At 43.3% G+C, this 16,439-nt stretch overlaps 1 protein-coding gene across 1 annotated transcript in view; it reads right to left on the bottom strand.

Moving 5' to 3' along the window:
* Positions 1 to 16,439, bottom strand: part of LOC123745535 (hemocytin) — a 316,051-nt gene that overhangs the window by 80,223 nt on the left and 219,389 nt on the right. The window contains exons 62-68 of the mRNA XM_045726144.2: positions 15,410 to 15,479; positions 11,353 to 11,468; positions 8,231 to 8,436; positions 5,177 to 5,348; positions 1,284 to 1,477; positions 428 to 574; positions 85 to 232 (exon numbers count right to left, since the gene is read on the bottom strand). Of these exons, the coding sequence (XP_045582100.2) occupies positions 85 to 232; positions 428 to 574; positions 1,284 to 1,477; positions 5,177 to 5,348; positions 8,231 to 8,436; positions 11,353 to 11,468; positions 15,410 to 15,479 (1,053 nt within the window). The remainder of the gene's footprint in view (positions 1 to 84; positions 233 to 427; positions 575 to 1,283; positions 1,478 to 5,176; positions 5,349 to 8,230; positions 8,437 to 11,352; positions 11,469 to 15,409; positions 15,480 to 16,439) is intronic.

A 16,439-nucleotide genomic window follows, 5' to 3' on the forward strand; every position in this document is an offset into this window, starting at 1 on the left:
AAAAACAAAAAGCATCTATTAAGTGATTGTAATACAGCAACTAGGACTATTGTGTGTGTTACACGTAACAGAAACATTACTAACGATATGGATGGAAACAGCCGAGTACTTCAGCTCTTAGGGCAATATTGGTTTTCCATGTTTTTGGTCTGATTTCCAAAAAGCGTGCTTGTACAATTCTGTCAAACTTGTTCTCAACTTGGGTGTTTCTGTCAAAGTTGCCTGGGAAAATCTGTAATAACATTGATATACTACATGTCACATATCATGTATTTTAATTTTCACTTAATGATAATTAATGTTCCTTGTAAAACAATAAACTGTACCAGAACATCAGTACAATTATATCCAAACATGGACAATATATTAAATATTAAAATTTAAAAGCATTTACATTATGAAAATATATATGTAATGAAAGGTGTACCTTATCACTGCCATCAGGGTCCTTTATAGTGTTCCAGGTCTGACCATCGGGGGAGTAACGGACAGTATAGGACTCGACCCATTCATCAGCACCATCTCGCCCCTGTGTTACCACTCCTGACAACTTGCTTGGCTCCATAAAGTCAAACTGAAGAGAAAATATTTAAAATTTTTGTTGCATTTTAATAAGTGATTAATATTAATTACCAGTATGTGCTTCATTAGTTTTATGACACTACAGTAAAGCTCTCATAATCAGTAATAAAGATTGATAATGTACAACCGATGATTTCATATTACGGTATGAATTAGTATTAAACAGACAAAGGGAAATGACAACCCTATTGTCCACTACTCAGTGAAACAGACATCCCATCCCAGTGATAGTGAGAAATGGCCAAGTTGTGATGATAATGATGAATAATTAAAACATTTGTACTGTAAAGCAGTATTTTTGTGAACTTGCCATTTAAGCAGAATATTAGCTATGTTGCCAACTTACCAATTAGGCAGAATATTTGTTATATTACCAACCTATCATATAGGGAGAGTATTAGTTACATTGCCAACTTACCATTTAGGCAGAGTATTAGTTATATTACCAACTTATCATATAGGCAGAGTATTAGTTATATTACCAACTTACCAATTAGGCAGACTATTAGTTATCTTTGCCAACTTACCAATTAGGCAGACTATTAGTTATCTTTGCCAACTTACCATTTAAGCAGAATATTAGTTATATTGCCAACTTACCAATTAGGCAGAATATTAGTTATATTGCCAACTTGACATTTAAGCAGAATATTAGTTATACTGTATAAGTTTTAAAAGTAAGCAATGCCATTAAAACTGACTCTAATAAACTGGTCAGGTTTGGGCTCTGCTAGCCAGGCCCCAGCCGATGTGTATGGTGTTGCTCGGCTGTTTAGAGGAATGTTTTGCTTCCCATAGAAGTACTCCTGATCATTTAGGACTGAGGAAACTGTAATCTGAAGTTCTGACATCTCTCCCGTCTCCAATCCCATCGGCTCCTCACACTCGGGTTCTCCTGTTTATAAGAAGTACCATGTCAAAATAACAGTGTCAAGAAAAACTGCAAGGAAATAAGTAGCAAATAATGTATTGTACTGTAATTTAACCATTGTACTGTGTGGCTGTTTGATGTGACAACATCATGGTTGTCAGGAAGATATTTTTACATATTTATTTTAATGTCTGAATGTTTTCTCTGTTTTTTTGCAGTAATATTATTCAGAAGTGTATAATTTAAGAAACTTATATACAGTATTCAGATGTGTGGAACAGCTCGATACTAAAAAATATAGTGTGCATGTTACTGTGTGTGTAATTACCTAAGTGTAGTTACAGGGTGAGAGCTATGCTCGTGGTGTCCTGTCTTCCCAGATCTCTATGTCATATAATGCTTTGAAACTACTGACGGTTTTGGCCTCCACCACCTTCTCACCTAACTTGTTCCAACTGTCTACCACTCTGTTTACAAAAGTGAATTTTCTTATATTTCTTTGGCATCTTTGATTAGTTAGTTTAAATCTATGACCTCTTGTTCTTGAAGTTCCAGGTCTCAGGAAATCTTCCCTATCAATTTTATAAATTCCTGTTACTATTTTGTACGAAGTGATCATATCTTCTCTTTTTCTTCTCTCTTCTAGTTTTGGCATATCTAATGCCTCTAACCTTTGCTTGTAGCTCTTCCCTTCAGTTCTGGGAGCCACTTAGTAGCATGTCTTTGCACCTTTCCCAGTTTGTTGACGTGCTTCTTAAGATATGGGCACCACACAACCGCTGCATATTTTAGCTTTGACTTAACAAAAGTCGTGAACAATTTCTTTAGTATTTCGCCATCCAGGTATTTAAAAGTAATTCTGAAGTTAGAAAGTGTGGCATAGGCTCCTCGCACAATGTTCTTTACGTGGTCCTCAGGTGATAGTTTTCTATCTAGAACCACCCATAGATCTTTCTTTATCAGAAGTCTTTTAAAGACTTTCCACATAATTTATTGGTTGTGTAGGGTCTATGTTCTTCTATTCCACATTCCATAACATGGCATTTATTTACATTAAATTCCATTTGTTAAGTGGCGCTCCATATACTTATTTTGTCCAGGTCTTTTTGAAGGGCATTAAAATCATCTAAGTTACTTATCCTTCCTATTATCTTAGTATCATCAGCAAACATGTTCATATAATTTTGTATTCCATCTGGTATATCATTTATGTAGACAATAAACATTACCGGTGCAAGAACTGAACCCTGTGGTACTGTCTGATATTATATAGTTTTTCTTTAGGTGTTCTACCCATTTAGTTTTAATTATTTTTTCCAATATTTTGACTATTATACTTGTCAATGATTCAGGTTTATAATTGAGGGGGTCTTCCCTGCTGCCACTTTTGTAGATTGGAACTATGTTAAGCCTTTTTCCACACATCAGCTACAACTCCTGTAAACAGGGATGCCTGAAAAATCGGTTGAAGTGGAATGCTGAGCTCAGGTGCACAGTCTCTCAGAACCCATGGTGAAAATCCATCTGGACCAACTGCTTTGTTCTTACTTAGCTCCTAGAGCATTTTTTCCACTTCATCTCTAGATCTCTAGACACCTATGTGCTCAATGTTGTTCTCTGGAATTCTTATTGTGTCTGGTTCCCTGAAGATTTCGTTTTGTACAAACACACTTTGGAACTTTTCATTTAATGTTTCACACATTTCCTTTTAATTTTCTGTGAATCTATTTCCCATTTTCAACCTCTGAATATTATCCTTTACCTGCAATTTGTTGTTTATGGATTTATAGAATAGACCTGGTTCTATTTTACATTTGTCTGCAATCCCTTTTTCAAAATTTCTTTTTGCCTCTCTCCTCACTACCGTGAAGTTGTTTCTTGCATCTTTGTATCGCTGGTATGTTTGGTGGTTTGGCCTCTTCCTGAATTGAAATTTCTGCCCCAACCCGGATGGGGCAGTCCCCAAGGCAGCCCGAGTCTCATTACCAACTAAACCCTGTGCCAAGGCCGAAACCCTCAGACATTTTGGAGCCGGACACAGGGGGGAAGATGCAGGAAGAACCACAGGGCAAGGACCAGGGAGCGCGAAAGGAGCCAAAGCCGAAGCAACTAATGCCCTCAGGTCAGGGTCCATAAAACCAAAATGGGGCAGCCTCGGGGCATCCGGGTGGGAAACCAACCTAGCGCGTTGCAGTAACCTAAACCTAACATGCAACGCTGATGCTGCCTGTACCCTAACAGTAACATCCTCAGAGTAGAACTGGAGTACAAGCAGAGAACACCACTCGCAAGACTCCGGGTCAAAGGTGTTGTTGACCCAACAGGCAGCATGACAGAGGCAAAACAGGTGACTGTCACCCTGAGACAAGGGCACACTGCAACCTTCAAACTCGCACAAAGCAGGCTGGAACTCGGGAGACGCATCCATGGGGTCCACCGAGCCCCGACACAGGTTTCCAGGGCCCGTAGGGTAATAACTACATATGCCCGGGCAAGGTGCTGCTAACTGGTTAAGAAACCCAAACAAAACATGGGGTAGATGATAACACTGAAATCTCCTGGGACGTGTACAAGCACGGGGACCTAACAAGAGGGCCACCGAAACAATATCAAGGAAACTATAGACCCACGAGAAAAAACAAAAACAAAACAAAAACCCCGCAGAAGTACACCATCCCCAGAGGCAACAGGAACCGGTTGCCGTTTAGGTAGCAGGTTGTGCAACACCTTGACGCCCTAACCAGCACAACACCACTCCCTACCCAAGGCCAAAGAAGGACCCCAAGCCTCAGCTGGCTGGCCCCAAGGGCGAGGCAACGGTTCCTGAACGCCCCAGGGAAGATAACCCTGACACGCAGGGGCAATACTCACAGGGCGCCTAGGGAAGGAAGCCACTAAGCGCATGCAGCCCCGGGCACTGATGAGGTACTCCTGGCCACTGCACACCACACAAAGACAGCAGAGAACGCCACACAAGGCAAACACCGCCCAGGAATTTGAGGCCAGAGAAGTGTCTATCCCAGTTGACACTAGCTTACGAACTGAAGGCAGCCAGCGAGGTGAGGTCCGGGGCACCCCCTCTCCCTCCCTGGGAGGGGAGGGATGCGCGGACGACTGGCACAGCAGTAATTTGTGATAATTGATTGTTTGATTGTTTCCTTGGGATTGTAGGGAGTTTCTATCTCTCTGTTCGGTTTTTGTTTTAGTTTCTTACTATGTGGGGTTTGTTTTGTTATGCCTACCTTTCTGGGTGCCTAACCCCGGTCGATGGCAGATAAGGAAAACCCCAACCACAAAGGGGTTTTCCAGGGCCATTGCTCCCTGAAACCTCTCTGAAGGGGCCAGGTTCTGGCACTGGTCCCTGGTAGGTCTGAACTCCATAGCTAATGTCCTGGTCTAACATAACATACATTAGCCCGATAAGCTCCAGGGAGCCGTAGGGGCTCCCCACAGAAAAAACATTAGAAAGTTCACGTTTGCAAACAGAGTGGTAGATGGTTGAAACAATTTAATTAGTAAGGAGGTAGAAGCCAAAATCGTCAGTAGTTTCAAAAGAGTACAGAGTACTGGGAATATGGGACACCATGAGTGTTGCTCTCATTCTGTAACTATACTGTACTTAGGTAATTATGCAAGAGAACATGCAAAATAAACACACAGACAAATAACATCCTCTCTTGTATACTTTAGTTTTAACTGTGAATATATATTCTGAATACATACTGACTGTTGTGGATGGAGGAGTGACTGTTGGAAGATCACAACCAATCACTTCAAATCTCAGAGCAATGGCTCGATGCCATTCAGTAGGTTTCAACCTCAGATATCGTGCCTCTATAGGTTCACTAAATAGCTGCTTCAAGGGTGCTAGTGGGCTCCACGGACCTTGGAAAATCTGCGATATATAAAATAAAAGAAATACATGTTGAAATGTGTGTCTATCATCTATGCTGTTTCTTGTAAAACAGAGACTATACAGTGGGAATACAGCTGACATAAATTGTAAGGGCACATGCTTCTAAGTCGCACTCTAAAGTACAGACTATCGAAACACATCCTTACTTCTTATAAATAATTGGAGGAAATAACTGATCAATAAATAATAATGAAATAAAGATCAAGTTATCTTAGCCTAGTTTGGACAATAATCATACCTCTGTCTAATTTTTACAAATGGGCTTTATTTAATGGGCTCAATGTTACTTTACAAGAACTATTCCTGTGATTTGCAGTTACTTTACAGGATACCTATTAACATTAGAGTGATAACTTCATAAAACATAGATTTCTCTTGAGAAGGGTTTTAAATACTGGTCTCACTTAACCAGACATAAAATAGTTATGTTAATCACAACACCGACTATGTGTTCAGGAATACACACTAGGGAAAGCCAATACAAGGCATTTATAATGGAAGGAAACTCCCCTTCCAAACACTAACATCTCTCCTCCTCCTCCACCACCCCCCCTCCTCACTGTCTTCCATATACCAACAAGAGTCCTTAATAAAGATAAGGTATAGTATAAAATATGAGTAGTATTCTGTATAAAATGTATTTTTAAGTTAATATCTTTGGGTGTGTGGAATGGATTAATTCAATTTCCATTATTTCGTATTGGAAAATTTATTACAGTTATCTTGAGGTTATCATGAGATGATTTCTGGGCTTAGCGTCCCAGTCCTCGACCAGGCCTCCTTTTTGTTACACACCCCCCAGGAAGCAGCCCGTAGCAGCTGTCTAACTCCCAGGTACCTACTTACTGCTAGGTAACAGGGGCATCAGGGTGAAAGAAACATTTTGCCCATTTGTCTCCACCTTCACCGGGGATCGAACCCCGGAACCTCAGGACTACGAATCCAAAGCGCTATTCACTCAGCTGACAGGCAGTTTACGAATTTTTGGTGTACAAACCGTCTCTTGGAACTGATTAAATTTATAAACCAAGGTGCCACTGTAATATAAATTGAGAATAATTCATTATTATATACACTACTATTGAACATTACAATAATAATAATAATAACAATTCATTGTGTCGGGGGACAGGCAGCCAGTGTATTCATATACGTTAGGCTTATATCGAGGTTCCCCCTCAGGATCAAATTACAGACCCCGCCAGGATGCAACCCCACAACAAGCTGACTAACTCCTGGGTACTTACTTGCTACTAGCTAAACAAAGCATTAGGATGATAACAAATGTGCCAAACCATTTCTGTCTCACCTGAGATTCGAACCCAGAATTCTCAATTTTGAGTCGAGAATGAACCCGACTACTATCAGAACCCTGAATCATACTGTATCTTTATATATCTAAGAAAAGGCATACTGTATATGGTATATACAGTATCTTGCTTGAATTCTCTTGAGTTGCTATTTGTAATTATAATCCCCTTGTGTGTAACAGTTACAAAGGATGTGTCAGCAACTGTAAACATTGCTATCCACACTATGCTGCATACCATCCTGAGTGAGGAAGAGAGATATTGAGAGAGGGAGGACGGGCAGTAATGGAGGGGAGGCAGTGAAGGACGGAGAGAAGGGGAGGAAGGGATAGATTAAGGGAGGCAGTGAGAGAGGAAGGGAGGCAGTGAGAGAGGAAGGGAGGCAGTGAGAGAGGAAGGGAGGCAGTGAGAGAGGAAGGGAGGCAGTGAGAGAGGAAGGGAGGCAGTGAGAGAGGAAGGGAGGCAGTGAGAGAGGAAGGGAGGCAGTGAGAGAGGAAGGGAGGCAGTGAGAGAGGAAGGGAGGCAGTGAGAGAGGAAGGGAGGCAGTGAGAGAGGAAGGGAGGCAGTGAGAGAGGGGGCAGTGAGGGGGAGAGAGAGAGGCAGTGAGGAAGGACGGGAGAGTGGCAGTGAGAGAGGGAGGGATAAAGGCAGTGAGGGAGGGTGGGAGGTAGGTCGGGAGGGAGAGAAGTACAGTAGTGAGGGAGGGGGAAGAGGAGGATAGTGAGGAAGGGGAGGGGGAGAGATAGTGAGGAAGGGGAGGGGAAGAGATAGTGAGGAAGGGGAGGGGAAGACATAGTGAGGGAGGGGGGAAGAGGTAGTGAAGTAGTGAATTCGCCTCTCAAAGGTGAATTCCTGAACACACTAAAGATGGTAACTCTGAGTATTCAAGAGCAGTGTTAGTGGGCACTCAGGGAAGAAACCCATAAGCTCATGCAGCCTGAAACACAACAAGAGCCAAGCCCACACAAGCCAGAACAAAACCATGCACATGAAGCCAATATTAAAATACTGTAACAATACACAAAGTAAATGGTTCCTGCAGGACAAGAGTCCAAATATGGCCAACATTTAGCTTGAAGCAGGACTTGCTCATGATCTAATGGCCTGAAACAATGATGATGTGGAGCAGGCTGCTCCACACGCTCTTACATCAGCAACAAAACTGAGTTTGGAGTCAGCTGAGGACTGGGAACCAGATCACCTTACTGGTGGTAATCAAGTCTAATGAGTTTTGAGCTAGTCGGAGTGAACCCCCTTGTTGTGTGTGAATCATTTACAGAGTTGTTTTGTGGCTTTGTTTCCATGAACCTTCAGTTGTCTGTAAAGCTTCACTGACTTTCTGGAGGATTTTTCTGGTGGGGTGGTGGACTGTTACTTTCTGTGACTGATATGACCTTTTCGTATGGAGCAATGTTAGCACTATTGCTTCAGGGAGCCACTGGTGTGTTCCCTCCAGAAAGAAGCTGATATTATCAAAGCATTGATTAATTATAATTATTTGGTACTCAAAAAAATTCATATACCATATATATTTTAAAATAATAGTATTACCTTGGGGGAGCTTGCTGGATATTTAGGATCATCTGGCAGTACACTCCATATGTTGTTATCTCTTGAGTGTTGGATTGTGTAGGCTGTGACTCTCTCTCTGGTGAGAGGGTTGCCAGCCACTTCTACCCCATACACAGGAACCACTGAGCCCAGGTCAACTTGTATAAATTGATCGTGGTTGCTGATCAGGGCTGCCCAGCTTTTAGCTGTTTGATATAAAAATCATTGTTTTTACAAAATACATATAGGTTAAATACTTATACAGGCATACCTCAGAATGCGAGTTTAATCCGTTCCTGGAGACGCCTCGCCTTCCTGAAAACTCGCATTCCGAAGTTAATTTCCCCATAAGAAATAAAGGGAAATGAATTAATCCGTTCCTGACTACCCCAAAAACCCCACATCAAACTAAATTTTTATACCTAATTTACCTAATTCATCTAAATAAACCTACAAAACTATGTTCCAGTTATTACTTACCTTGCTGTCGAGTGCTGTAGGCGTATGGAAGATGGTGAGGAGGGGGGAGGAGGAGAGGAGTTACTGTTTGGAAGGGGAGTCCCCTTCCATAATCACATCAGGCAGTGAGGACCTTTCTGGTGTGCTCTCCCTGGGACGTTTAACCTGAGTGCCACTAGGTCCTGGTTGAGGCTCACTGCTCGATTTCCTCACCACAAATCTGTCCATGGAAGCTTGCTTTTCCCTTCTTCGCAAGCTCTCTCTGTAGTAAGGCATCACATTGTCATTGAAAAGATTAAGACAACGGCCTACTACAGCTTTCTCTGGGTGAGTCTGTTCAATAGTTGTTTGAATCTCTTCCCACATCTGACACACCTTCTTAATTACTGCAGAAGGGACACTCGCTGGTGCTGTTGGTGCTGCTGCCACCTCCTCCTCCACTGCAGAATCATTCGCTGCTGTGTTGGCTTGCTGTTCCTGTTGAAGGGCTAGGAGTTCTTCGGTGGTCAGTTCTTCGTTGTGTTCTTCCACCAACTCCTCCACATCATCACCATCCAATTCTAAGCCCATTTGCTGGCCTAGACTAACAATTTCCTCAACAATAGGCGCATCATTTATAGGCTCAAACCCCTCAAAGTCTAGTTCTCTCACACCTTCAGGCCACAATTTTCTCCAGCCAGAGATCAGGGTTCTTTGAGTCACTTCTTGCCAGGCTTTGTCAACGAGTTTTAAAGCACTACAAATGTTAAAATGCTCTCTCCAGAACTCTTTGAGGGTGAGGTTTGTGGCTTCAGTCACTTCAAAACATTTCCGGAAAAGTGCCCTTTCATACAGTTTCTTAAAATTCGCTATGATTTTCTGGTCCATAGGCTGAATTAGAGGAGTGGTGTTAGGAGGAAGGAATTTAACTGTGAGGAATTTATTGTATTGAGGCATCAAATCATCTTCCAAACCTGGAGGATGAGCAGGAGCATTGTCAAGGAGAAGCACGGCTTTGAGTGGCAATTGTTTCTCCTGCAGATATTTTTCTATGGCAGGGCACAGCACTTCATTCACCCACTCCGAAAAAATTAGCCTAGTGACCCATGCTTTTTTATTAGACTTCCACATCCCACACAAACGGGTTTTCTGCACATTATACTGTTTGAAAACCCTTGGATTTTCAGAATGATACACTAGCAAGGGTTTAATTTTCAAATCGCCACTCGCATTTGAACATAGCACAAGCGTAAACCTATCTTTCATAGGCTTGTGTCCAGGCAAGGATTTTTCCTCCTTGGTAATGTATGTCCTCTTAGGCATTCTTTTCCAAAACAGTCCTGTTTCGTCACAATTAAACACTTGTTGCAGTAGGTATCCCTCAGCCTGTGCAAACTCTTTAAATTCGTCAATAAATCGTCCAGCGGCTGGTTTGTCTGAGCTGGCTGCCTCCCCATGCCTTGTAACACTATGGATACCACTTCTCTTTCTAAATTTTTCAAACCAGCCCCTGCTTGCCTTAAACTCTTTCTTATCTGCATCACTCGTTGCAGGGGTCTTCTTTAGAAGGTCTTCGTGCAACACCCTGGCTTTCTCACAAATAATGGCCTCCGAAACACTATCACCCCTCAACTCCTTGTCGTGTATCCAAATTAATAACAACTTTTCCACTTCTTCAAGTATTTGTGGTCTTTGTGCCGTTAATGTTCTTACTCCTTTTGCCACATTAGCACTCATAATCTTATTTTTCTTCTTAAGTATAGTGCATATTGTTGAAGTGGCTTTGTTGTACTGCCTACAAAGTTCAACAACACGTGTACCGTTCTCATGCTTCCGAATGATCTCTTGTTTCTCCTCTATTGTCATCCTCACATGAGCTTTCTGGCCTTTATCCTTACCACTGGCTTTCTTGGGACTCATGGTGAGATATATAATAACAAATTGTATAGACAAATCACCAAAAATCCAACAAATCACTGAAAATCCACGAGAAGAATTGATGTGGGGGTAGTCACTGAGCGCGAGACAATGGTAAACTGAGGGGCAGCGGGGCAGAGGGGCGACAATCGCCGAACCACCAAGCGCTAGGTCGGCCTGTACACGTATCAACAAACTCGCGTCCCAACTCGCGTCCCGAAGTAACCATCGCCTTCCGAGACAAGTTTTTGGAGTAAATACTGCTCGCCTTCCGAAAACCTCGCATACAGGGACAATTGCATTCCGAGGTACCACTGTATAGAGTTATTAAATTAAATATTATTGATGTGATGTAAAATCCTAGCACTGAATGTAATTAAATACCTCTTTCTGGACGAGCCTCAATGGCTCCCTGGAGCTATTTCTCTGAGATTGCTCCATGTAAATGGATCACATCAGATGCAGGAGTTCTTTGTTAATCCTTCTTCAGTTGTCTTTGTTAACCCTTTGTTAACCCAGATTTGTCTGTGTTAACCGTTCAGTTGTCTGTACAACTGATAATTTCCCAGTGTGGTGGGGAATTTTTCCATGCTCTCTGCACCTCTGTGAGGGAGGCCAGGTTTTGGCTCTGGTCCCAGGTAGGCCAAACAGAACTGTATCTGATGTGATTTATTTATCTGGAACAATCTCAGTGAGACAGCTTCACAGAGCCACTGGGGGAGCCCCCAGAAAGTCAATATTTGGACAAGTGTTCAAAATTCACTTACTGGAAAGGCTACCATCAGCATCAAAAAGACGCGCTCTCGAAGCTCCATATACAGAGTTGCGAGCAGTAGTAGAAGAGAAGGCACTGTCATCCACCTCTTGAAGCAGGTTTTTGAATCTATAATTCAGAGATTTATAAAATAATTTCAAGATGTGACCACCACCACAGCCATTACCATACACAAGACAGACACAGGTGTTGCAAGTGAGCGACAGGGTAAGCCATCTGCTGGGTAGTAGTTTAGCCAGGTAAACAATTGTAAACAATTGCTAAAAGCATCCCATTTTCTAGCCAACTATGACCATAACAATGTCAATATGGTTTTAGATGGTGGAGATAGTGTCATGTGACTCTCAGATAAGTTGAAATAATAACAGATAGCTTAGATGCTCTCTAACATAATGAGAGTATGTTAATAAGAAACATGGTAGTTTACAGAGTGTGTAAACACACACTTGCCACAATGCCTGTTTGATACATATACAACACCTGGTTTGACTGAGGCAAGTGTAGATTCATAACATGCTCCCACAGATATCTTCATCATTATCAAAAAGCAATTACAGTACTGATCAAATTCTTGTATGTTGGTTTAATGTACTATGTAAATAAAACCACTGTTGAATGTAATGAAACGCCATTTTCTGGGTGAGACCTGGAGGCTCCCTGGAGCTATACCGGGCTGATGTGTATATATTAGACCATGGCAACAGTCAATCGAAGGAATTCTAGGCCTACCGGGGACCAGAGCCAGAACCTGGCCCCCTCAAGAGAGGCACAAGGAGTAATGGCCTAAAGACACCCCCGTGTAATTGGAAGCAGTCTTTATTTGCCATCTACCAGGTCAGTCACCCGGAAAAGTAGGAATTACAAAACAAACTACTGCTGATCAAAGAATTTGCAAACCAAAAGCCGAACTAGTAACAGAACTCCCCAATCAAAACCAAGGAAACAAGTATGATGTCACCACAAACACCGCGCATCCGTCTGCGCAACCCCCTCCCCTCCCCTTCCTAGGAGGGGGCTGGGGGGGGGGGACCTCCACACCCGCAACTCTCCTCAGTTCAGAGGCCGAGTATCAAAAACGTGAAAAAAAAAATGCTGACAGGAGGGGAAAAAAAACGCTGACAGGAGGGAGGGAGGGATGCCGGGGAGCCTCCAAATCTCACCCAGAAAATGGCGTTTCATTACATTCAACACTGGTTTTCTGCGGAGAGCCCCTTCGGCTTCTCGGAGCTACCTAACTGAAGATAAAGAAAAAGAGGGACTTACCTGGTAGGCGGTTGTCACTCGCTCCTCAACTCAAAGTCGAGACAACTTGGCTGCAACCTGTGACCCAATGCTAGACACGCCTGAGAAGGGCCAGGAACGTTAACGAGATACCATGTGGCCAGGACCCTGTTCAACCTCCAAAAGCCCTGTGCCCGAATATCAGCCCAAGACATGTTCCCAAAAACAGCAGCCAAAGCTGCGAACTTACGAACGTCGTGGGCACGGGGTTAGACCGCAGGCAGGCTGGACCGAATATTCTTGCAAACGACCTGGGAGACCCGCACCCTGGAACAGAGAAGGGAAACTGGGTCCACCCAAAGCGCATCCCGTGCCACGCAGAGAATGGCGAAGAGTCACAACCGGACACAAAACATGATGCTTCCCCGGCCGTACCAACCAAGCAGCAACAATCCAAGGACCCCTTCAGAAAGCAGCAGATTCATTCTTCGCCAGAAAAGAAGGAGAAGGCTGCAAATGAATGAAACGACCACCAGGACCGAAAGAGCAGAAACTCCTGCACTGGAGGAGAGCATGAAGCTCCCCAACCCGACCCCCAGAGGCCAATGCCAACAAGAAAAGAGCCTTAGAAAACCAGTCCTGAACCGAGGGGGGTCACCACAAACTGAGGAGAAGAGAGAAAAGAGAGAACCCGGTCCAGCGACCAGGATGGCTCAGGCGGTGCATGAGCAAGCCAAAGGTGAAACAACCCCCGAGAAAGCTTGCGAAATGGAGCAGAAGTGACATCCACCCCAAATGCTAGCTGCAGCAGCTCCGCCAGCACCACACGATACGAGGCGACCGTATTTGGCATAAGATGATGGTCCTGAAACAACCAAGATAGAAAGGACAAAACAACCCGCTCAGAAATCGAAGACAACCTACGAAGAGAGAAAAAATGCCGAAAGAACCACCAGGAAATTTCATACTGCTGTCTAGACGAAGCAAGTGGGACACCATCAACGAAGCCACCTGATCACCATACAAGTGGTGATAAAGCTGCGTCAAAAAGACCAGACACAGAGTGGAGGAGAAGATCGAACCAGCCACGTACCGGACCGGAACGATCTGCTGAAAGAGGCGGAGCCACGGGAAGACCCTCGGGTTTAGACATTGAGCAAGAAGTGCCTGAAACCAGGGCTGAGCCAGCTACCAAGGAGCCAACAGGACTTCTCTCTCCTGGTAAGTCTTCAACCGAGCCAGGATCTGGAGCATCACGAGGTACAGGTAACTCCACCTAGACCAGTCCAGCCGAAAAGCATTGACCCCGATGACCTCGCAGTTTGGGAAGGGTGCTACATACACTGTAAGATGCCTCGACCACGCCGATGCAAAGAGGTCCACCTCTGGGCCAACTGAACGAGTCTGCGTTGACCGTCCATTCCGTGGATAGGGTAATAAACCGAGACAGGCATCTGCCAGGAAGTTTGACACCTCCTGAACATGAACCCCCAGGAGAGCCAAACCCCGAGAACTCAGCAGACAAGTCACCCGAAGCGACCAACCCCAAAAAGCCAAGGACCGCATTGAACCCCCGCGGTTCAGACAATGAACCACCGGGGAGCAGTCCGAATAGAGCTGGATCATTGCTCCATGAGCAACATGAACGCTCTGAAGCGAATGTCACACTACCGCGAACTCCTGCACCGTGCTGTGAGCTCGACAGAAGGACGGACCCCACCGATCCTGGCCGGCCTGGTGAGCACTTGTCACAAAACCCCAGCTGAGAGACGAGGCATCCGTGCATACCAGTACATCGAACGAGGGTTCGGGGAGGCGTCACGGCACTGAACCCTGAAAAAACCTGTAGAGGAAGCCGGCGATGCAGCAGCTGACGCAAGGCTCCCGGGATCCGAACCCAGCGGTCGCGAGAGTGGCGGAAGGGATGACACCGAAGAAACCAAAACAGTCGCTGAAGCCAGATCTGACCCGACGGGTAGACCAGCACGGCGAAGTTCAGGCTCCCGCACAGCCGCTCTAACAACCAAGGTAGGCGGGACTGTAGCCGCAACAGCGTCGCAGGAGGGAGAGACAAGGAAGCGGTCTGAGAGTCCCACACAAGACCCTGCTAAGTCCAAACCTGAGAGGGAACCAAATGGGACTTATTCCAGTTCACCAAGACCTGAACCCGGCGAGCTGGGAAAGAACTAAATCCCTGGCGAGCAGACACGCAGACTGGCTGGGAGCCCCCACCAACCAGTCGTCGAGGTAAGCCAGAACTCGAAACCCTAACATATGCAAACGGGTCACAATGACCCGGGTAAGGAGTATGAACACGCGAGGTGCCTGATTCAAACCGAATGGAAGGCAACGAAAGCGGTAAGTTTGTCGCCCCACAACAAAACCGAGACAGCCCACTGTATTTGGTATGTGTGATATAGTAAATATCTTAACTAATACCTCTTTATTAACTCACTTGGACATAAATAATCCTTTGTAATCATTGATATTATTAGTGTCCAATGGCTTTCTCGTTAGGGGTTGTGCCCGATAACTCCCACCCTGAGCAGAAGCTTCAGAGAGCCTAGGTTAAATACTTCTACCTCTGGCCTAACACTGAGCTTAGTTACACAACATTTCAAATTAATTTAGCTGTAATAAGTGATTGTACACAAATAGAGCTCTACAAAAAGCTGTATGATCCCTCATCATCCTTCACTACAAAACTGTGACTGAAATTCAATAAGGATAATAATGTAATAATAAAGGAAAAATTAAATAGCTTATACTGGTTATTTTAATACCCATAAGATATCTAAATATAAGTCCAAACATATGGACAAACTTACTTATCTGGATCACATCTTGGAGGAGGAGTGAAGAAGTATGGAATGATTGTAGTCGTCACAGTTGTTGTTTCTGTCAAGTCAACAAAATGCCAATAATTTAGAGAATTTTAAATTGATAAATAAACTCTTAATTTAAATTAAGATTAAAACTAAGTGCTACCTAATCATCTCAATGTAACCTGCCTTACATCATAAATACTAATCCGTCTTGCTATTATCAAACATTAAATTGATTAATGATTAATCTGTAATGATTAATGACTAACTTGATATCTGCCATATAAACTGCTGATATCTGCCACGTATAATGTTAAAAAAATTGTAGTCTGTCTCATTACTTACTTACTGTTTATTTAGATAAAATTACTATCTGCTGTTCTGTTGCAATTTCTGTTGTACCATTCAACATGTAATAATTGTCATTCTTTTCTTTCTTCTTCAGTTTAATTTCATGCTTTTGATCTCAATTAGTTTTTAGTCTTAGTTTTAAGTTTTTCTTACACCTTGCCCAAGATGCTGTGCATATTAGTGGCTTTAGGCATAGTATACAATATATACTTGCTCTATCTACAAATCCAACATTCGGTTTGTAACTCATTTTGTATATATGTACCTTTACCCAAATGAAAAATTATTATTATTATTATTATTATTAATATTATTATTATTATACAATTGTTTTGAATGGCAACTTTACTCGTTCATGTCTCGTGGAACACCACTCATGGTCATCAACCATGATGACTTAGGCCTTCAATACCTAGGCCATTGTATTATACAGAAGGCTCTTGTGTATGTGCCCTGCTAGTAACTTTCTTCTGCTGCTGCAAAATATTATTTGAAGTAGTACAATTTGACTTCTAAGATCTTCATTCTCTGTACTTACAGTAAGAAACTTTGCTTCATGAATCCTTATCATATCTTCAAGTAATCTGCCAAGTAACGTTCCTTTGTTTATGTTCTTTGGTAAAACCTCCCAAATTTTCCTGTGCTATTGACAGTACAGATTCACTCAAGTCTGCCTTGTAGT

Source organism: Procambarus clarkii, chromosome 71 (assembly GCF_040958095.1).
Source record: "Procambarus clarkii isolate CNS0578487 chromosome 71, FALCON_Pclarkii_2.0, whole genome shotgun sequence".
Lineage (NCBI taxonomy): Eukaryota > Metazoa > Arthropoda > Malacostraca > Decapoda > Cambaridae > Procambarus > Procambarus clarkii.